Source organism: Odontesthes bonariensis, chromosome 21 (assembly GCF_027942865.1).
Source record: "Odontesthes bonariensis isolate fOdoBon6 chromosome 21, fOdoBon6.hap1, whole genome shotgun sequence".
Lineage (NCBI taxonomy): Eukaryota > Metazoa > Chordata > Actinopteri > Atheriniformes > Atherinopsidae > Odontesthes > Odontesthes bonariensis.
The window spans coordinates 2,980,234-3,002,022 of NC_134526.1; the positions used below are offsets into that span (position 1 = coordinate 2,980,234).

The 21,789-nt window shown below is 44.0% G+C and overlaps 3 protein-coding genes across 3 annotated transcripts; 1 reads left to right on the plus strand and 2 right to left on the minus strand.

Annotated features, from left to right (window-relative positions):
- Nucleotides 1–2,311: 2,311 nt before the first annotated feature.
- Nucleotides 2,312–4,188, plus strand: LOC142371053 (nuclear factor 7, brain-like). Its single transcript, XM_075453645.1, has one exon. The coding sequence runs from the start codon at nt 2,327–2,329 to the stop codon at nt 3,722–3,724; it is 1,398 nt and encodes a 465-aa protein (XP_075309760.1). The 5' UTR covers nt 2,312–2,326; the 3' UTR covers nt 3,725–4,188.
- Nucleotides 4,189–8,597: 4,409 nt separating this feature from the next.
- LOC142371043 (heat shock 70 kDa protein 1-like) lies at nt 8,598–11,455 on the minus strand. Its single transcript, XM_075453637.1, has 2 exons — nt 11,313–11,455; nt 8,598–10,800 (listed from the first exon to the last, which is right to left on the minus strand). Exon 2 carries the CDS (start codon nt 10,775–10,777, stop codon nt 8,801–8,803), a length of 1,977 nt encoding a protein of 658 aa, XP_075309752.1. The 5' UTR covers nt 10,778–10,800; nt 11,313–11,455; the 3' UTR covers nt 8,598–8,800.
- Nucleotides 11,456–17,953: 6,498 nt separating this feature from the next.
- LOC142371046 (heat shock 70 kDa protein 1-like) lies at nt 17,954–20,820 on the minus strand. Its single transcript, XM_075453639.1, has 2 exons — nt 20,688–20,820; nt 17,954–20,174 (listed from the first exon to the last, which is right to left on the minus strand). Exon 2 carries the CDS (start codon nt 20,149–20,151, stop codon nt 18,205–18,207), a length of 1,947 nt encoding a protein of 648 aa, XP_075309754.1. The 5' UTR covers nt 20,152–20,174; nt 20,688–20,820; the 3' UTR covers nt 17,954–18,204.
- Between the last annotated feature and the right edge of the window lie 969 nt (nt 20,821–21,789).

Genomic DNA, 21,789 nt, shown 5'->3' on the forward strand with positions numbered 1-21,789 from the left:
TGTAATGTTTTAAATACTTGAACGCAGTTTTTCTAGAGAAGATAATTGTTTTGTATATGTGATTATCGTCCATCGACTCTTTTGGGCTTTCACATGCGCGAGCCTACAACCAGCCGGTGAGTTACATGCTGTTTATAAAGTTGTTTTGTAACGTCCCCATGCCAGTAATGTGAGAACCATGCATATGGTTTTGATGGTAAGGCTTGTGACTTTATTGTCGGATGGGTTATAAAGTGGTGTGACGTTTCTGCAGTGTGCAAGTTGTTGTTTTACGTGGAAGGGTTAGCGCTTGCCCCTTAGCCACCACGTATTAGCCTCGCATGACAGGCTGAGCGAACAGCGCGATCTCCACACAGGGAGCGCAGATTTGCACCTGTCTGTGTCCTACTATCAGTATTTGACAACCTCTAGCAATGGAAATGCGCTTCAAATGCCCCGGAGTTCCCCTTTAAAGTATTGGTGAAATAATAGACGGATATAAATGGATCTCCAGTGACCTAAATATCTTCTGAAGGACGCCGACTTTCACCAAACTGTTATCAGTGAATAGATGAACATATTTTATGCCAGAAATAAGGTCCAGAAGTCCAAAAACTTCTCCTTTAAGAAAGATACTTATTTTATTCAGTTAATTTTGTTATTTTGTATTAAAGTCATTCCTGAATAATAATTTGTTTTCCATGTGTTCATGTCACTCAAAAAATATGCATCTAATTCAATTCAGGTTCGAGTCAAATAGTTAAAAAATCGTTTCACTCACAAAAAAAGGGGCTAAAAAATTCACCCGGCCAGGAAGGGGGAAGGAAATCGGGTCAGCCGGCCCTTCTAATGAGGTGTCCCTTATTTATTTTTCAGGGAGTTGGCAACCCTAATCTGATATGAGTTTATTCTCTCCAATAAGCACTAAGGTATGTAGAGGGGGCATGGCTGATTGACAGGGTAGGGATCCAATCATGACGCCATTCTCAGCCTGTGCTCCTACCGGCTAATCAATGATATTTTTTAAATGAATTTATTAATTTTATATTTAAACTGAAAACATGAACTGAATAACACTCAAGTCATTCAAGTCATCGTGTCTCAAGTCAAGTCAAGTGCCGAGTCTTTAACTTCCAAGTCCAAGTCGAGTCTCGAGTCTTTTATTTTTTGTCAAGTCAAGTTACAAGTCATCAAAACAGCGACTTGAGTCGATTCGAGTCCAAGTCACAGTAGCTGTTTTCACACTGAGATCCGCTACCATCGCGGGTCCAAATCACCACTTCATCCCACGTCGAGCAATGTGAACGCTTGGCGTGTTGGTGACCCGTGTTGCCTGGAGCCGAGTTCAGGGGGCGTTGCCTAGTGGCAGAGCGTCACACGAAACACATAAAATGCTGGGCGTGTACAATGACGTAGGCACAACCCATGCGTCGGAGGTAGGGTTAAATACACCTGTCTGCATCAAATGTTTCAAACCAATGATGGCGGGACACCTTGAGGACTTGTTTTTGTTGCTGGCTGTTTGTTCGGTCACGCAAGTGTTTATGCAGTTCATGGAGATGTTATTTTACGGGGTGTGGATGGTCACAACGTGGGATGCCGCCGAAGAACATATGCGCTGCATTTTTGGAGTTGGTATATCCACTGTGTGCACAATAGTGCGCGAAGTTAGTGCAGTGCTGAAGACGTTTCTTCGTCGGTTTGTTTGCATGCCGAGTGATGTACGTCTTCGGGAAACTATCGATGGATTTGCGGCACGGGGTTATCCATGTGTGCAGGTGCTATAGATGGCACACATATCCCCATCATTGCACCCAGCTGTCCATCCTTTCTTTTAAACTCCTCACGTCACGCCACGTCCATCCCGCGTCAATTGCTTTCACACCAAATTCGGCTCGGCAAAAAGACTAGGGTCCGACGTGGGTCGAAAGGCGAATCGAGTTGACACCCCAGCCTGGGTCGTCAGTGTGAAAGGAACAGCGGACACGCTAAATTTGCGAATTAAACGTGGGTTCTTCCTCAGTGTGAAAGGGGCTAGTGACTCGAGTCCCCATCTCTGCTGATTAGTAACCCTGATCTGAAGATAGCTGCCACTCCTCCTCCTCTGCCTGTGGCTCCAGGAACGTGAACATTTAAACAGTCAGAGGGAGTTGATTCATTAATGCTAACATGATCCTCCTGCTGCAGCCAGGTTTCTGTAAGACAAAATATATCAATGTGATGATCACAGATCAACTCATTCACTAACAGAGACTTCGAAAGGAGAGATCTGATATACAGCAAACCACATTTATATGACTGAATATACTGAGTTTCTGCTTTGCTTTCAGCTTCACTCGGAGACTAAATGGCTTCCAGGTCCGAGGAGGATCTCTGCTGTCCGGTCTGTCATGACATCTTCAAAGATCCAGTTCTTCTGTCATGTAGCCACAGCTTCTGTAGAGACTGTCTGAGCAGCTGGTGGAAGGAGAAGCAAACACAAGAGTGTCCAGTTTGTAAGAGAAGATCTTCAAATGATGTGCCCCCTGTTAACCTGGCGTTGAAGAATCTGTGTGAGTGCTTCGTACAGGACAGAGATCACAGAGCTTCAGAGGCTCTCTGCAGTCTGCACTCTGAGAAGCTCAAACTCTTCTGTCTGGACCATCAGCAGCCGGTGTGTCACATCTGCAGAGACTCAGAAAAACACTCCAACCACAGATTCAGACCCATCGATGAAGCTGCACAGCAACACAGGAAGGACCTTCAGAAATCTCTGGAGCCCTTAAAGGAGAAACTGGAGCTCCAGAAGGAAGTTAAAGAGAAGTTTGATCAGACAGCAGAACACATGAAGGCCCAGGCCCGAGTCACAGAGAGGCAGATTAAGGAGCAGTTTGAGAAGCTTCGGCAGTTTTTAGCAGAGGAAGAGGAGGCCAGGCTGGCTGCACTGAGGGAGGAAGAGCAGCAGAAGAGTGGGATGATGGAGGAGAAGATGGAGGCTCTGAGCAGAGAGATGGCAGCTCTGTCAGACACAGTCAGAGCCACAGAGGAGGAGCTGAGAGCTGAAGACGTCTCATTCCTGAACAACTACCAGGCTGCAGTGCAAAGAGTCCAGCGCTGCCCCCTGCTGGATGGTCCACAGCTGCCTGCAGGAGCTCTGATAGACCAGGCCAAACACCTGGGCAACCTGGCCTTCAACATCTGGAACAAGATGAAGGACACGGTCTGCTACACTCCCCTCATTCTGGACCCAAACACTGCTGGTCCATTTCTCATCCTGTCTGAGGATCTGACCGCTGTGAGAGGAGGAGAGAGACAGCAGCTTCCTGATAATCCAGAGAGGTTTGATTATCACAGGTCTGTTCTGAGTTCTGAGGGCTTTAACTCAGGGACTCACAGCTGGGGGGTCGATGTTGGAGATGCAACATGTTGGGCGTTGGGTGTGTTAGCAGAGTCCGCTCAGAGAAAAGGACAGATGCTGTCTAAAGTTTGGTTTATCCGGTTCTATGGAGGTAAATACTCAGCAGGGTCACCTCCAGGTTCCTCCATTGAACTCTCAGAACAGAAGAAGAAGCTCCGGAGGATCAGAGTGAATCTGGACTGGGACAGAGGAAAGCTGTCGTTCTCTGACCTGGATACTAACACACACATTCACAGCTTCGCACACACCTTCACTGAGAGGATTTTTCCATTCATTAACACCATTTCATCCTCCCCACTGAAGATATTACCTAGAAAGGTGTCTGTGACCCTGCAGAGCGTTCAGTGAGATGTGTAATAACTAAACTGATGTAGTTTCTCTGTTAAAGTCACAGAACAACTTAAACTGGGACACATTACTGCACAGCTCTGTGTTTCTCTGTTTCACTTCTCGCTGTTTCTTTGAGTTATTTTCCACTTTCACAGTTAATTCTGTTCATTCTTCATGTGAAATAATCCCCTCAGTTGGTCAGCCAGGGATGTTGAGCCTCAGCTGGACTCCATGTGGCGCCTGATGCATCCACGGCTCTGAGCACCGTCCTCTGATATTTAGGTTTAGTAATACTGAGGTTCAGGCCCTGTTTGAATCTATCAGTGCCTCACCTGTTGTGTTCTCTTCGTGCTGTTTCACTGATGCAGAATTTGATCTATTTCATGAACATTTAGAGAATTCGACCACGTTTCCGTGGTCATTTCACTCAGTGAGCATCTATGCTCGCTGCGTAGCCATGGTGATGGACTCAGAGGCTTAAATTCTCCCTGATTATGCTTTATTGCACTTATGTTTTACTTTATATTGAACTTGTATCGACCTTTGTTCTCATTGCATGTAATAAAAGTAACTAGGGCTGGGCAACGATTAAAATGTTTAATCTATTTAATCACATGATATCACTGTTATAAGTGATCTGGGGGTAAAAGTGGACGCGTACCTCAAGTTTGACAGCCAGATTAAAGCTGTGGTTAAAACAAGCTTCTTCCAGTTGAGACAGTTGGCAAAAATAAAACCCTTTCTTCCAAGACATCACTTAGAAACAGTAATCCACGCCTTTGTAACCACTAGGCTTGATTACTGCAATGCACTTTTTATGGGGGTTAGTGGGTCCTCCATCGCACGCCTTCAACTGGTACAAAACGCAGCTGCACGACTTTTAACTGGCACTAGGAAATTTGAGCACATTACGCCGATTTTAGCATCTCTCCATTGGCTACCTGTCCATTTTAGAATTAATTTTAAAATGATTTTATTTGCTTTTAAAGCCATGAATGGCCTTGCACCAGTGTACCTCTCTGAGCTTCTGCAGCCCTACGCACCCAGTCGAACCCTCAGGTCAGCTGATCAGCTGCTCCTGAGGGTTCCTAAAGCAAGGCGGAAGCTCAGGGGGGGACCGAGAATTTTCTGTTGCCGCCCCTAGGCTCTGGAATGAGCTGCCGCTGCACATTAGGCAGGCCCCTTCCTTGTCCTGTTTTAAAAGTCGTCCTAAAACTCACCTCTTTTCTTTGGCTTTTTACCACCGTCTAGGTGGTTTGTTTTATGTGCTCAGTTTTGTTTTATGATGTTTTATTGTGTTTATTTTAATGTACAGCACTTTGGTAACCTTTGTGTTTATTTAAAATGTGCTTTATAAATAAATTGATTGATTGATTGATTGATTGATTGATTGATTGATTGATTGATTGATTGATTGATTGATTGATTGATGTCGTATGACTGAGTTATGAGGCCTCCAAAACAGGGCAGTTTTTGGCATTTTTGGGTGCTTTTCAATCGATTTTCCCATTGATTTTGCCTCTGCGAGGCCCAAAATTAATAAGACAGGTCTGCTGTAGACAGCCATGTCATTTTTATCAAGGTCCTGTTTAAAATACAGCTTTTATGGCATTTTCAAAATGGTCACGGTAAGTGCTTTTCAATACATTTTCCCATTGCATTGTGGGTATTTTCAAACTTCCCCTCACTATCAGTTTAAAGGAGAAATGCAGATCAGATTTATAACTTTAAGCTGTTATAACAGGGCAGCCATCTTGGCTCTACCCTCATAAGCAGTCTTAGAACAGAGCAGGCTAACAAGGCGTTGCCCCGGTAACAGGAGCAGGTGTGGCTCGTCTGTGTGAGACAGAGAGCAAACTGACATGTGTACATACACTAATGCTTCTTAAAATTAGACTAATTTTGACTGTAGCCTACTGTCTCGAACAAACGGTCACAGTTCGAAAAGTAAATGTCGTATCCGAATCATTTTTGTACCGTGAGCGCCCCAAGAGACGGCAGAAGCCAACGGTGTCATTTTCATTGGGCTACTATGTGTGGCTCGTTTTTCATGGCAGTTTTAAAATCATTTTTAGACATTGATTTTATCATTTCAGGCGTTTATAAAGGACGGAATGTCAGCTGGAGGGCCGACTCTCTGCGCTCAGAGGCAATTTGTGATAAATCTGTGAGGCAGAGCTCAATAAGTGTGACTTTGGGTGAAAGAGGACAAAAATGCCTACGTTTTGAAGTAAAATTTGTCCAGATTTGCCAGATATTTCGGACATGAGAGAGATTTGTTTGAGGAATTGGTGCAGTATCAAATTTAGAGTGAGCAGTAGAGTGGGAGAGACACCTGAGCTGAGATGTCGTCTCCCTAAAACGTAAACTGCCGTTGTGTCAAAGCTGTATAATATATCAACAAACCCTTCGATTCAGTTAAAGCTGAGAGTCTCCTGTCACATAAAAACTTTGAATGAGGTCTGTGCTATGCTGGATGGCTGAGTTATAAGGCCTCCAAATAAGAGTCTGGCAACAGAGTAATATGTGTGTAATGCCTTTGGGATTGGCACCCATAATAATAAAACAGGGGTGGTCTGTGGCGTAGTGGGTTGAGCAGGCACCCCACGTACAGAGGCTATAGTCCTTGCTGTAGCTGGTTCAAGTCCCACATCGGACGGCCCTGTGCTGCGTGTTGTTCCCCCTCTCTCTGCCAAATAAAAAAAAATAAAATTGTAATTTAAAAAAATAAAATAAATAAATAAAACCTGCGTTAATGCGCGATAAAATATTTATCGGCGTTAAATAATTAATGAGTTAACTCGCCCAGCCCTAAAAGTAAGTGAACATAACAAAGTGTAATAGTCTTAAAGTCACAGAAAGTCTTTGCTAAATTGCCTGTTCTGTGTGGACACAACACTGGTTCATCCCTTGAGTTAGGAGCCTTTTTCCTGCCTGAATGGTTCACAGCTCAGAGTCAAGTGGCTTAAAAAAGAAAAAACACATTCCTCTGAAGATGCTCAGGTACAAGGACTGGACTGAAGATGAGGGAAGAAGCAGAAAATGTCCAAAGAGAAACTCTGAGAGAGCTTCAGGGAGCTGCAGAACTGTTGATCAGGAACACTTTAAAAGATTATGAGAAAGTCTGGCTGCTTGGAGAGAAACAGAAAGAAATGAGGGCTGGATCAGGACTTTTGGAATGGACTGTTGTTCTGGATAGCAAGCAATTTGTTCCAAATGCAAACCCAGACAGAAAAGAATGTTTGGCCCAAAAATAACCAGCATGGACACTATCTTTTTTGCTCAGATTTGACCCTGAAAGACCGTAGCTGCTTCAACTCATCCACAAATCTAACAGACATGGCACAAATCTGCATTTCTTTGGATCACCCATGTAAGACATAGCTCATAAACTTTGGGCTGCACATACCCAGATTACATGTGTCTGTTGGAAATAAGACGTCTGCTAAGAAGACGCTGGCAGCATTGCAGAAACAGGTTGATTGGAAACTAACCATTTAATCTTTTTTTTTAATAACAGATATTCACAGGAGATGGTATTACTACAAAAGTGGGAATTATTCAATTAAAAAGTACATTAAATCTGTTAAAACTGAGTTTGGTCTATAAGATGATTATCAAATCAAACATCAGAGCATGTGACAGAATGACATAAATACACTCTGCACACGTTTATCATTGAGGCATCGTTTACATCTGGAGGGAACTATTCTATGTTCTTTAAGTAAAGGACCCGGATACGCCCATCCCTGCCTTTGCACTACTTTTCATGCTCTAAAAGTCAATTCACAGGTTAACATACTTTAAAGGAGGAGCTTTTACAACATGACACTTTAAATGACCAAAATGGTAAATAAAAGGGAAGAAGCTGTTAATGACTGGATATTCAGTGTGGACTCCATCCATGAGCCGAGTGTGGTTATCCCTCAGAGGACTGCAGAGCAGCTGGACCGGTTCACAGGGTCTCACTGCCAAGGATATTTCTGAAATGTGAAGCATCTGAAAGCCCGTGTTTCCTGATGAAACGTGTCATGCAGGCTGCTGAAGTAACACAGTTCAACTGCGACATCTAGTGGTGCTAACGCACACTGTGCTGCCCGTTTGGGGTTCGTCAACAAGGAGCAAGAAGGTGGAAATGCTGTGATTTCATCTCAGCTTATGGGGGGAAAGTGAAAGTTTAAATGTGATTAATCTGCCAACATGAATGATTTAAACCAGAGTTCAAACTAAAAATAGAAAAACACATTTAGATTTATTTACCAACTCTTTATAAAAAGGTCCAACAAAGACTGAACAGCAAGTGACCAAATTTCAGATATAAATATGAATAAAAAACTGCATCCGAACGCAGAAATATTCAGCTGTGGCTTCTTCAGCACAATTAAAATGTCCTTCTCCCTCCAAATGAGAACCGAAGCGGAACTGTTGCTTTTAAAGGGATAGTTCGCCTCTTTTGCCTGCTGATGCCTGCCGACAGCCGCGCCTGTTACAGTGTTTGCTGCTCGGTCTGCACAGCAGGCAGTGATACGAAGGGAGAGAAAATAGGGCCAAGCGATTGTGAGGTCTGACTTTTTCCTGGAGAATGATTTTGTGATGCAAATGTATTACTCTGTTGAACGCATATTGTTTTGAGAAGCAAAACGCTTTATTTTTTAAACCCCAGCCAACTAGCCGGACTACCTTCATCAACACCAAAACGAGGCTGGAACTCTGCTCATAGGACGCAGCCGGGGGTAAGAAGATGTTCATAAATGATGCTGCTGATATGGGATGTTACACAGCTTCATGTCAAAAGAGATGAACTATCCCTTTAACTCATCTGATATTTGAAAATTAAATATTTTTCACAAGAACAACCTTAGTTATTTAATTCATTTCATCTTTATTGCAATGCCCAGCACAGCAGGGATGAAAACACTCATTCAAACATTCGTCATTCCACATGAACCAAACATACTGACATTAAATATGAATTTATAGTTTCTGTTCAAACTCAGAAGATATTAAAAATATTTACAGTTCTTAAAGTGTCTGTGGGACATGAGACAAGAGCTCAGAGTTGAGCAGAGATCAGAGTCCACATTAAGGGCCACCTTAGTCCACCTCCTCAATAGTCGGCCCCTGGCTGTCGGCCCTCGCCTGCTCTCTGCACCCAGCGGGCATCCCTCCCTGGGGCATCCCTCCCTGGGGCATCCCTCCCTGGGGCATCCCTCCCTGGGGCATCCCTCCCTGGTACAGCTTGCTGATGATGGGCTGGCACACCTTCTCCAGCTCTTTCTGCTTGTCTTGGTACTCGTCTTTCTCAGCCAGCTGGTTGTTCTCCAGCCAGGCGATGGTCTCCTCACACTTCTCGGCCACCTTCTTCTTGTCCTCCTCGCTGATTTTGCCCTTCAAGCTCTCGTCCTGCACGGTGCTCTTCAAGCTGAAGGCGAATGACTCCAGGGAGTTCCTGGCAGCCATTTTGTCCCTCTGCAGGTCGTCCTCAGCTTTGTATTTGTCAGCGTCCTGCACCATCCTCTCGATCTCCTCTTTGCTCAGCCGGCCCTTATCGTTGGTGATGGTGATCTTGTTCTCTTTGCCGGTGCTTTTGTCCACCGCCGACACGTTCAAGATCCCGTTGGCGTCGATGTCGAAGGTGACCTCGATCTGCGGGACCCCCCTGGGAGCGGGTGGGAGTCCCGTCAGCTCGAACTTGCCCAGCAGGTTGTTGTCCTTGGTCATGGCCCTCTCCCCTTCGTAGACCTGGATCAGGACCCCGGGCTGGTTGTCAGAGTAGGTGCTGAACACCTGGGTTTGTTTGGTGGGGATGGTGGTGTTGCGTTTGATCAGGGACGTCATCACCCCTCCGGCCGTCTCGATACCCAGGGACAGAGGCGCCACGTCCAGCAGCAGCAGGTCCTGAACGTTGCCCGAGGTGTCGCCCGAGAGGATGGCGGCCTGGACGGCGGCGCCGTAGGCCACCGCCTCGTCCGGGTTGATGCTCTTGTTCAGCTCCCGGCCGTTGAAGAAGTCCTGCAGGAGTTTCTGGATTTTGGGGATTCTGGTGGAGCCTCCCACCAGGACCACGTCGTGGATCTGGCCCTTGTCCATTCTGGCGTCCCTCAGGGCTTTCTCCACCGGCTCCAAGGTTCCCCTGAACAGGTCGGAGCACAGCTCCTCAAAGCGAGCCCTGGTGATGGAGGTGTAGAAGTCGATGCCCTCAAACAGAGAGTCGATCTCGATGCTGGCCTGGGAGCTGGAGGACAGGGTCCTCTTGGCCCTCTCACAGGCTGTGCGCAGCCTCCTCAGGGCTCTCTTGTTCTGGCCGATGTCCTTCTTGTGCTTCCTCTTGAACTCCTCCACAAAGTGGTCGACCATGCGGTTGTCAAAGTCCTCTCCGCCCAGGTGAGTGTCTCCGGCCGTGGCCTTCACCTCAAAGATGCCGTCTTCGATGGTCAGGACGGACACGTCGAAGGTGCCCCCGCCCAGGTCAAAGATCAGGATGTTCCGTTCCCCGGACTTGCCTTTGTCCAGACCGTACGCGATGGCGGCCGCCGTCGGCTCGTTGATGATCCTCAGGACGTTGAGTCCCGCGATGACGCCCGCGTCTTTGGTGGCCTGTCGCTGGGAGTCGTTGAAGTACGCCGGGACCGTGATGACGGCGTTGGACACTTTTTGGCCCAGGTAGGCCTCGGCGATCTCCTTCATCTTCACCAGGACCATGGAGGAAACCTCCTCGGGGTAGAAGGCTTTGTCCTCCCCTTTGTACTCTACTTGTATTTTGGGCCTCCCTCCCTCTGAAACCACCTTGAAGGGCCAGTGCTTCATGTCCGCCTGCACCACCGGATCGTCACACTTTCTCCCGATCAGTCTCTTGGCATCAAACACAGTGTTGCTGGGGTTCATGGCCACCTGGTTCTTGGCTGCGTCCCCGATCAGCCTCTCGGTGTCGGTGAAGGCCACATAGCTGGGGGTGGTCCTGTTGCCCTGGTCGTTGGCGATGATCTCTACTTTTCCGTGCTGGAAAACCCCCACACAGGAGTAGGTGGTGCCCAGGTCGATGCCGATCGCTACGCCTTTGGCTGAAGACATCTTGGCTGTGTTGGCTTTGTGTCCTAAAGGTGCAGAGACACAAATGAGCAGGAGCGTGAGAAAAGTAAGTGAACATCTGCAGCAGCTGTTGGAGCTTCAGCTGTTTTCTATCAAAAGAAACTGAGTCCCAGCATCAGAGGACTGAGGTCATACAGAGTGAATGCATCATCAAGTCTTTTTACTTCAAATCACATGAATTAAATATATCAACACAGAACAAAAACAAAACCATTAAACTGTTAAATCTTCAACAAGACACAACTATTTAGATATACACAATAAGCTTCTGTTCACTTTAATGTTACAGAACCGCAAAATTAGTCAGAAAAGCAAGTTACTGACAGATTTGAACAGTTCTGTGATAAGTCAGAGCTTCTTATATTCTTACTGTACAAAACAAGTATGATTATACAAACATTTTTTTTTTTAAATAAAGTAACTAAGTAGTCGTAAATTATTTCTTTTGGAGTTAACAAACAGAAAAATATACATAAGTACACCTTTAAAATAAGGAAAACTTTAGATGAGCACTTACTCTGGCTGGAAGTTAAAAATGAAGATGGATTTGAATTAAAATCTGTTCCTCTCCGCGGCGCAGCTCGTCTTCAGCTCCGGTCTTCTGTGTCTCTTCTCGGATCTCTTCTTGTCTGAACTGCCGGTGTTCACCTCCAGCACTGTTTTTATTCTTCTTCGCTCCCTTCTCGTTGTTTCTCGAGGTTTCCATTGACTCTCTTGTCCAATCACAGCTCGGCGCGGCGCTCTGCGTCATGACGTCATCTGCGAGAAGTTTCTCCTGCCTTCTCGTCGCTCAGAGAAATCGTTAGAAGTGTTAAACAGAAAAATATTGTTATAGATCATTTAAGATTCATCCTCTAAATACAGTAAGAGTGACAACGAATATGGAGAGACTGATGTTGAAAAGCTCCGTGAAAAATTCAAGTAAATCAGGACACAAATCTACTTTAAAACCAAACGTTTATTGAAAACTTCTTAATATTTCTTTAAAATCTAAAATTTGTTATTGGATAACAAGATTTAATCCATGCCGAACATTTTAGAAGACATTAGAGATTATTATGAATTAGCGGGTTCTTTTCACAACTCTGTAAAAATAACCAGGAGACCAGAAAATGCTTTAAAACGGTCATTTTTTAAATGGAGTCTTGGTGCACAGGTTCTATGTTTGGAGAAAGAGACATTTAATCAACATTTACATATAAAATGGGATATTTTTATTTGAAAGTGAGGTCAGTGTGTTGATATTTACGACAAGTGCTTAAAAATTCAAAATAATTCACAAAACATAAGCCTTTTAGACTTTTTCTTCCATCAGAGTCTACTCTTTAATAGTTTATTTGTGTATTTTTATTTATGGCCTCGTGCAGGTGCCATATCTTTGTGTTGATGATCAGCTCAAATAATTTCATTTTCATAGCACCAATTCCCAACAAAAGACATCTCAAAGCACTTTAATTAAACTTGTTTAATTAATTTTTAAAGTCCAAACAGTTCGACCCAGTTATTTTCCAAATCAGCGTTTGGTTGCTGGAGCTGGTAAAGATAGTTTTCAATATTTAATGAAGTGTTTCAGCTGCTCAGGTTGGTAAAACTGTCAAAGAAAACAGAGTTAAAGAGTAAAATGTTTCTTCTGGATGTGAAATATCTACATTATTAGAATATAAACACAATTAATGGGATCCTAAATGTAAGGTGGAAATTATTACCATAAGGAGCATTAAAACCTTTTAATTAAGTACAAGATTTGGAAAAACACAACTTTTTAACACTAGAAATGCAATCAAAACCAATTAATCAAAACCAAAGACAAACAATGAATCTGAGAACATTTTCAAACTCTTTAAAGTCTCAGTTTTGTCTTCTTTAAGGAGTTGAACAAGGAGGCAGGCTGAACATTTACTGTAGATGTGACATAACTCTGTGTTCCTCGGCGTAGTTTGGAGATGAATTAGGTCAACAGGATGTGTTCATTCTCTCACCTGAGAGCTAAACATCTGCTGTAATATGAAAGGTGGTAAAACTGAAGTTCTACAGTGTTGTTATGTTAGTTGTTTCCACCAGATGTCACCAAAGTTTGGATGTTTTAAATCAGCGAACAGCAGGAAAATATTGACCAGACTCAGATTTATTTTGTTTCCTGCCTTTATAAAAACATTAATGATTTTCTTTTTAATTATTAGTAACATAGAAGATAATGCAGTTGTTGTTTTATTAAAACAGGGATAAATAAGTTGAACTGTTTGGTATTTATTAGTTTGAAATGTCGTAAACTTTATAAACTTACCTTCAGTCATTTTAACTTTATTTTTAAAGTCCAAACAGTTCGACCCAGTTATTTTCCAAATCAGCGTTTGGTTGCTGGAGCTGGTAAAGATAGTTTTCAATATTTAATGATGTGTTTCAGCTGCTCAGGTTGGTAAAACTGTCAGAAAACAGAGTTAAAGAGTAAAATGAGCACATGCTGATACTTTAGTTTCTTCTGGATGTGAAATATCTACATTATTAGAATATAAACATAATTAATGGGATCCTAAATGTAAGGTGGAAATTATTACCATAAGGAATACTAAAACATTTTAATTAGGTACAAGATTTGGAAAAACACAACTTTTTAACACTAGAAATGCAATCAAAACCAATTAATCAAAACCTTCACCAGCCCCAACAGCCCAACAGGCGGAGTCTCCCCCAGCCCCAGTGGGAAACCCCCAGCCTTCGCCCCCCCGGACCCCACCCAGCCCCCTGCTCTCTCCACTCAGTCTGGACTCCTCACTTCTGGATTTCCCTGACAGGATGAAGAGCCTTCTCAATATTGGAATACAATTGACTCCACGCCAAAATCCCATATTCTTCCCCCCTAACATCCCACCTCATCCAGCCCCTCCCATTCCACCACGTCCATCACGTTGGAAACAACCCTCAAACAAAAGTCACCAAGCCTCCCCACCTCCTGTGAATCATCATATCTGTGAGTCTGACTGATATGTGCCGGGTCCAGGCTGTAATACTGATATCAAGAATGCTCTTCCCCAGATAAAGTCAGGGCCCTATGGAGTTCAGACAGCCTTTTCAATCCCTGTGATGACAGCTAACAGAAAAGTGGTCAAACTGGTGAGAAATAAAAAAGGTTCAGTTAAATCTACCAATCTATTGAATATAGTGTGTCAACCCCGAAACGCACCAGTATCACCTGTTGTCTCCACGAGATTAGCCCTACTCAATATCAGATCACTAGCCAACAAATCCCTCGTAGTAAATGACATGATCATGACCTATAATCTAGACTTTCTATTTCTTAGTGAAACATGGCTGACTGAATGTAGCTGTGATACCATTCTCAATGAGGCCGCACCAACAAATTTCAGTTTTATCAATAAGTGTGGAAGTGGTAAGAAGGGCGGGGGAGTTGCTGCCATTTTTAAATCAGTCTTTCAGTGCAAAGAAATTTTACTTGGTGATTTTAGCTCATTTGAATATCTCTGTTTTTTAGTAAAGGGGGATCCAAAAGTTATCTTCCTAATCATTTATAGACCACCAAGATACCCAGGAACTTTCTTTGATGAGTTTGCTGAACTGCTGTCAGTTATCTGCACTGACTATAACTTTTTTTATCATAACAGGGGATTTTAACATTCCCATGGACAATAACATGGACACTAATGCCAAAGAACTCTGCTCTCTACTTGACACTTTTGGCCTCCTTCAACATGTGAATGGACCCACACATACTCGAGGCCACACACTGGATCTGGTTATCTGTAAAGGTGTTGACATTTCTTCTGTTGATATCAAGGACTTGGCGCTCTCTGATCATTTCTGTGTGTTCTCTGACTTACAGTTAACTCCAAACATTCAGTTAACCCGTGTGTCTGTTAGAAAAAGGTACATAAATGAGAATACCAGTGCTAAGTTTATGGAAGTTATTGCTATGTCATCAACTGCGAGTGCAGAGACAGTTGATGAACTCTTAGATAACTTTAACTTGAAAATCTCAAATGTCATGGATACTGTTGCACCTGTTAAAAATAAGATGATCTTGAGCAGAAAGCGAACACCATGGAGGAACACTATGACGGTAAAGGCCTTGAAAACAGAATGCAGGAAAGCAGATGAATGGCGAAAAACTAAACTTCAAATTCACCATGACCTCTACAAACAAAGTCTTTGTAATTTTAACCACGGGTTACTCCGCGCTAGACAGCAACACTTATCTGGAATGATTAATAAGAACATCAACAACACTCGTGCTCTGTTTGCTATGGTTAATAAGCTGACAACTCCCCCAAAACAGATAGTTTCAGAACTCTGTTCCACAGAAAAATGTAATGAATTTGTTTGTTATACTGCTGAACAGGTTGGAAACCTGGGCAGGACTCAGCGGGACAGTCCTAGAATGGTTCAGGTCCTACTCGGAGGAGCGGAGTTATTTTGTGACTATTGGAAGTAATCAATCTGATCGAGTGGCTATGACATGTGGAGTTCCTCAGGGGTCAGTTCTTGGACCCTTCTGTTCACTCTATACATGCTGCCTCTGGGTCAAATTCTGAAGAACTCTAAAGTCAACTACCACAGCTATGCAGATGACACACAGATATATCTGGCACTGTCTCCAGATGACTGCAGTCCTATAGAGTCATTGTGCGACTGCTTAGAGCAAGTCAAAAAGTGGATGAACCAAAATTTCCTTCAGTTAAATCAAGAAGAAACTGAGGTCATTGTGTTTGGCAACAAAGAAAAGAGGTTTGCTGTCAGTAAACATCTTGAGTCACTGTCTCTAGAAACTAAAGACCAAGTCCGGAACCTCGGCGTGCTGATAGACTCAGACCTGACCTTCAACAATCATATCAAATCAGTCACCAAATCAGCCTTTTATCAACTTAAGAACATATCCAGAATTAAGGGTTTCATGTCCCAAACAGATCAGGAAAAACTGATTCATGCTACATGCTAATGCTAACGGTCTTCTGACTGGACTCCCCCAAAAGAGTCTCAAACAGCTGCAGCTCATTCAGAACGCTGCAGCCCGAGTTTTAACCAGATCAAAGAGATCACATCACATCACCCCGTTCACAGGTCTTTACATTGGCTCCCGGTCAGATACAGAATAGATTTTAAAGTTCTGCTACTCGTCTACTAATCACGGAATGGTTTAGGTCCAGAATACATGAATGACATGCTAGCAGAGTATAAACCCAGCAGAGCTCTGAGATCTGCTGACTCAGGTCAGATAGTGGAGCCCAGAGTTCAAACTGGACCCGGTGAAGCAGCTTTTAGCTGTTATGCTGCACACAACTGGAACAAACTACCAGCAGAACTGAAATCAGCCCCAACTGTAAGCACTTTTAAATCCAGGTTAAAAGCATTTCTCTTTCCGTGTGCTTATGGTTGAGTTTATATTTTTCTTTTCCCTTCTTCTTTGATTGCTTTTAACTGTGTTTTAATTTTTTTATTCTCTTTAAATTGCTTGTTTTTATGCTGCTTTATGCTGTTCTTTTAAATGCCTTGTCTTTATGTAAAGCACATTGAGTTGCCTGAAGGTATGAGATATGCTATATAAATAAAGATGCCTTGCCTTGCATATCTTTTATGCTCAGATTTGACCCTGAAAGACCGTAGCTGCTTCAATTCATCCACAATTCTAACAGACATGGCACAAATCTGCATTTCTTTGGATCACCCATGGAAGACATAGCTCATAAACTTTGGGCTGCACATACCCAGATTACATGTGTCTGTTGGAAATAAGACGTCTGCTAAGAAGACGCTGGCAGCATTGCAGAAACAGGTTGATTGGAAACTAACCATTTAATCTTTTTTTTTAATAACAGATATTCACAGGAGATGGTATTACTACAAAAGTGGGAATTATTCAATTAAAAAGTACATTAAATCTGTTAAAACTGAGTTTGGTCTATAAGATGATTATTAAATCAAACATCAGAGCATGTGACAGAAAACATAAATACACTCTGTACACGTTTATCATTGAGGCATCGTTTACATCTGGAGGGAACTATTCTATGTTCTTTAAGTAAAGGACCCGGATACGCCCATCCCTGCCTTTGCACTACTTTTCATGCTCTAAAAGTCAATTCACAGGTTAACATACTTTAAAGGAGGAGCTTTTACAACATGACACTTTAAATGACCAAAATGGTAAATAAAAGGGAAGAAGCTGTTAATGACTGGATATTCAGTGTGGACTCCATCCATGAGCCGAGTGTGGTTATCCCTCAGAGGACTGCAGAGCAGCTGGACCGGTTCACAGGGTCTCACTGCCAAGGATATTTCTGAAATGTGAAGCTTCTGAAAGCCCGTGTTTCCTGATGAAACGTGTCATGCAGGCTGCTGAAGTAACACAGTTCAACTGCGACATCTAGTGGTGCTAACGCACACTGTGCTGCCCGTTTGTGGTTCGTCAACAAGGAGCAAGAAGGTGGAAATGCTGTGATTTCATCTCAGCTTATGGGGGGAAAGTGAAAGTTTGAATGTGATTAATCTGCCGACATGAATGATTTAAACCAGAGTTCAAACTAAAAATAGAAAAACACATTGAGATTTATTTACCAACTCTTTATAAGAAGGTCCAACAAAGACTGAACAGCAAGTGACCAAATTTCAGATATAAATATGAATAAAAAACTGCATTCGAACGCAGAAATATTCAGCTGTGGCTTCTTCAGCACAATTAAAATGTCCTTCTCCCTCCAAATGAGAACCGAAGCGGAACTGTTGCTTTTAAAGGGATAGTTCGCCTCTTTTGCCTGCTGATGCCTGCCGACAGCCGCGCCTGTTACAGTGTTTGCTGATCGTACTGCACAGCAGGCAGTGATACGAAGGGAGAGAAAATAGGGCCAAGCGATTTGTGAGGTCTGACTTTTTCCTGTAGAACGATTTTGTGATGCAAATGTATTACTCTGTTGAACGCATATTGTTTTGAGAAGCAAAACGCTTTATTTTTTAAACCCCAGCCAACTAGCCGGACTACCTTCATCAACACCAAAACGAGGCTGGAACTCTGCTCACAGGACGCAGCAGGGGGTAAGAACATGTTCAGAAATGATGCTGCTGATATGGGATGTTATACAGCTTCATGTCAAAAGAGACAAACTATCCCTTTAACTCATCTGATATTTGAAAATTAAATATTTTTCACAAGAACAACTTTAGTTATTCAATTCATTTTCATCTTTATTGCAATGCCCAGCACAACAGGGATGAAAACACTCATTCAAACATTCGTCATTCTTATTCCACATGAACCAAACATACTGACATTAAATATAAATTTATAGTTTCTGTTCAAACTCAGAAGATATTAAAAATATTTTCAGTTCTTAAAGTGTCTGTGGGACATGAGACAAGAGCTCAGAGTTGAGCAGAGATCAGAGTCCACATTAAGGGCCACCTTAGTCCACCTCCTCAATAGTCGGCCCCTGGCTGTCGGCCCTCGCCTGCTCTCTGCACCCAGCGGGCATCCCTCCCTGGTGCATCCCTCCCTGGGGCATCCCTCCCTGGGACAGCTTGCTGATGACGGGCTGGCACACCTTCTCCAGCTCTTTCTGCTTGTCTTGGTACTCTTCTTTCTCAGCCAGCTGGTTGTTCTCCAGCCAGGCGATGGTCTCCTCACACTTCTCGGCCACCTTCTTCTTATCCTCCTCGCTGATTTTGCCCTTCAAGCTCTCGTCCTGCACGGTGCTCTTCACGGAGAAGGCGAAGGACTCCAGGGAGTTCCTGGCGGCCATTTTGTCCCTCTGCAGGTCGTCCTCGGCTTTGTATTTGTCAGCGTCCTGCACCATCCTCTCGATCTCCTCTTTGCTCAGTCGGCCCTTATCGTTGGTGATGGTGATCTTGTTCTCTTTGCCGGTGCTTTTGTCCACCGCCGACACGTTCAAGATCCCGTTGGCGTCGATGTCGAAGGTGACCTCGATCTGCGGGACCCCCCTGGGAGCGGGTGGGAGTCCCGTCAGCTCGAACTTGCCCAGCAGGTTGTTGTCCTTGGTCATGGCCCTCTCCCCTTCGTAGACCTGGATCAGGACCCCGGGCTGGTTGTCAGAGTAGGTGCTGAACACCTGGGTTTGTTTGGTGGGGATGGTGGTGTTGCGTTTGATCAGGGACGTCATCACCCCTCCGGCCGTCTCGATACCCAGGGACAGAGGCGCCACGTCCAGCAGCAGCAGGTCCTGAACGTTGCCCGAGGTGTCGCCCGAGAGGATGGCGGCCTGGACGGCGGCGCCGTAGGCCACCGCCTCGTCCGGGTTGATGCTCTTGTTCAGCTCCCGGCCGTTGAAGAAGTCCTGCAGGAGTTTCTGGATTTTGGGGATTCTGGTGGAGCCTCCCACCAGGACCACGTCGTGGATCTGGCCCTTGTCCATTTTGGCGTCCCTCAAGGCTTTCTCCACCGGCTCCAAGGTTCCCCTGAACAGGTCGGAGCACAGCTCCTCAAAGCGAGCCCTGGTGATGGAGGTGTAGAAGTCGATGCCCTCAAACAGAGAGTCGATCTCGATGCTGGCCTGGGAGCTGGAGGACAGGGTCCTCTTGGCCCTCTCACAGGCTGTGCGCAGCCTCCTCAGGGCTCTCTTGTTCTGGCCGATGTCCTTCTTGTGCTTCCTCTTGAACTCCTCCACAAAGTGGTCGACCATGCGGTTGTCAAAGTCCTCTCCGCCCAGGTGAGTGTCTCCGGCCGTGGCCTTCACCTCAAAGATGCCGTCTTCGATGGTCAGGACGGACACGTCGAAGGTGCCCCCGCCCAGGTCAAAGATCAGGATGTTCCGTTCCCCGGACTTGCCTTTGTCCAGACCGTACGCGATGGCGGCCGCCGTCGGCTCGTTGATGATCCGCAGGACGTTGAGTCCCGCGATGACGCCTGCGTCTTTGGTGGCCTGTCGCTGGGAGTCGTTGAAGTACGCCGGGACCGTGATGACGGCGCTGGACACTTTTTGGCCCAGGTAGGCCTCGGCGATCTCCTTCATCTTCACCAGGACCATGGAGGAAACCTCCTCGGGGTAGAAGGCTTTGTCCTCCCCTTTGTACTCTACTTGTATTTTGGGCCTCCCTCCCTCTGAAACCACCTTGAAGGGCCAGTGCTTCATGTCCGCCTGCACCACCGGATCGTCACACTTTCTCCCGATCAGTCTCTTGGCATCAAACACAGTGTTGCTGGGGTTCATGGCCACCTGGTTCTTGGCTGCGTCCCCGATCAGCCTCTCGGTGTCGGTGAAGGCCACATAGCTGGGGGTGGTCCTGTTGCCCTGGTCGTTGGCGATGATCTCTACTTTTCCGTGCTGGAAAACCCCCACACAGGAGTAGGTGGTGCCCAGGTCGATGCCGATCGCTACGCCTTTGGCTGCAGACATCTTGGCTGTGTTGGCTTTGTGTCCTAAAGGTGCAGAGACACAAATGAGGTGGAGCGTGAGACAAGTAAGTGAACATCTGCAGCAGCTGTTGGAGCTTCAGCTGTTTTCTATCAAAAGAAACTGAGTCCCAGCATCAGAGGACTGAGGTCATACAGAGTGAATGCATCACTAAGTCTTTTTACTTCAAATCACATGAATTAAATATATCAACACAGAACAAAAACAAAACCATTAAACTGTTAAATCTTCAACAAGACACAATTATTTAGATATACACAATACGCTTCTGTTCACTTTAATGTTACAGAACCGCAAAATTAGTCAGAAAAGCAGGTTACTGACAGATTTGAACAGTTCTGTGATAAGTCAGAGCTTCTTATATTCTTACTGTACAAAACAAGTATGATTATACAAACATTTTTTTTTTTTAAATAAAGTAACTAAGTAGTCGTAAATTATTTCTTTTGGAGTTAACAAACAGAAAAATATACATAAGTAGACCTTTAAAATAAGGAAAACTTTAGATGAGCACTTACTCTGGCTGGAAGTTAAAAATGAAGATGGATTTGAATTAAAATCAGTTCCTCTCCGCGGCGCAGCTCGTCTTCAGCTCCGGTCTTCTGTGTCTCTTCTCGGATCTCTTCTTGTCTGAACTGCCGGTGTTAACCTCCAGCACTGTTTTTATTCTTCTTCGCTCCCTTCTCGTTGTTTCTCGAGGTTTCCATTGACTCTCTTGTCCAATCACAGCTCGGCGCGGCGCTCTGCGTCATGACGTCATCTGCGAGAAGTTTCTCCTGCCTTCTCGTCGCTCAGAGAAATCGTTAGAAGTGTTAAACAGAAAAATATTGTTATAGATCATTTAAGATTCATCCTCTAAATACAGTAAGAGTGACAACGAATATGGACAGACTGATGTTGAAAAGCTCCGTGAAAAATTCAAGTAAATCAGGACACAAATCTACTTTAAAACCAAACGTTAATTGAAAACTTCTTAATATTCCTTTAAAATCTAAAATCTGTTATTGGATAACAAGATTTAATCCATGCCGAACATTTTAGAAGACATTAGAGATTATTATGAATTAGCGGGTTCTTTTCACAACTCTGTAAAAATAACCAGGAGACCAGAAAATGCTTTAAAACGGTCGTTTTTTAAATGGAGTCTTGGTGCACAGTGTCTATGTTTGGAAAAAGAGACATTTAATCAACATTTACATATAAAATGGGATATTTTTATTTGAAAGGGAGGTCAGTGTGTTGATATTTACGACAAGTGCTTAAAAATTCAAAATAATTCACAAAACATAAGCCTTTTAGACTTTTTCTTCCATCAGAGTCTACTCTTTAATAGTTTATTTGTGTATTTTTATTTATGGCCTCGTGCAGGTGCCATATCTTTGTGTTGATGATCAGCTCAAATAATTTCATTTTCATAGCACCAATTCCCAACAAAAGACATCTCAAAGCACTTTAATTAAACTTGTTTAATTTATTTTTGAAGTCCAAACAGTTCGACCCAGTTATTTTTCAAATCAGCGTTTGGTTGCTGGAGCTGGTAAAGATAGTTTTCAATATTTAATGAAGTGTTTCAGCTGCTCAGGTTGGTAAAACTGTCAAAGAAAACAGAGTTAAATAGTA

What these genes read in the sequence shown, in the direction of transcription:
- LOC142371053 (XM_075453645.1), top strand. Translation starts at nt 2,327, where the DNA reads ATGGCTTCCAGGTCCGAGGAGGATCTCTGCTGTCCGGTCTGTCATGAC.
- LOC142371043 (XM_075453637.1), bottom strand. Translation starts at nt 10,777, where the DNA reads ATGTCTTCAGCCAAAGGCGTAGCGATCGGCATCGACCTGGGCACCACC.
- LOC142371046 (XM_075453639.1), bottom strand. Translation starts at nt 20,151, where the DNA reads ATGTCTGCAGCCAAAGGCGTAGCGATCGGCATCGACCTGGGCACCACC.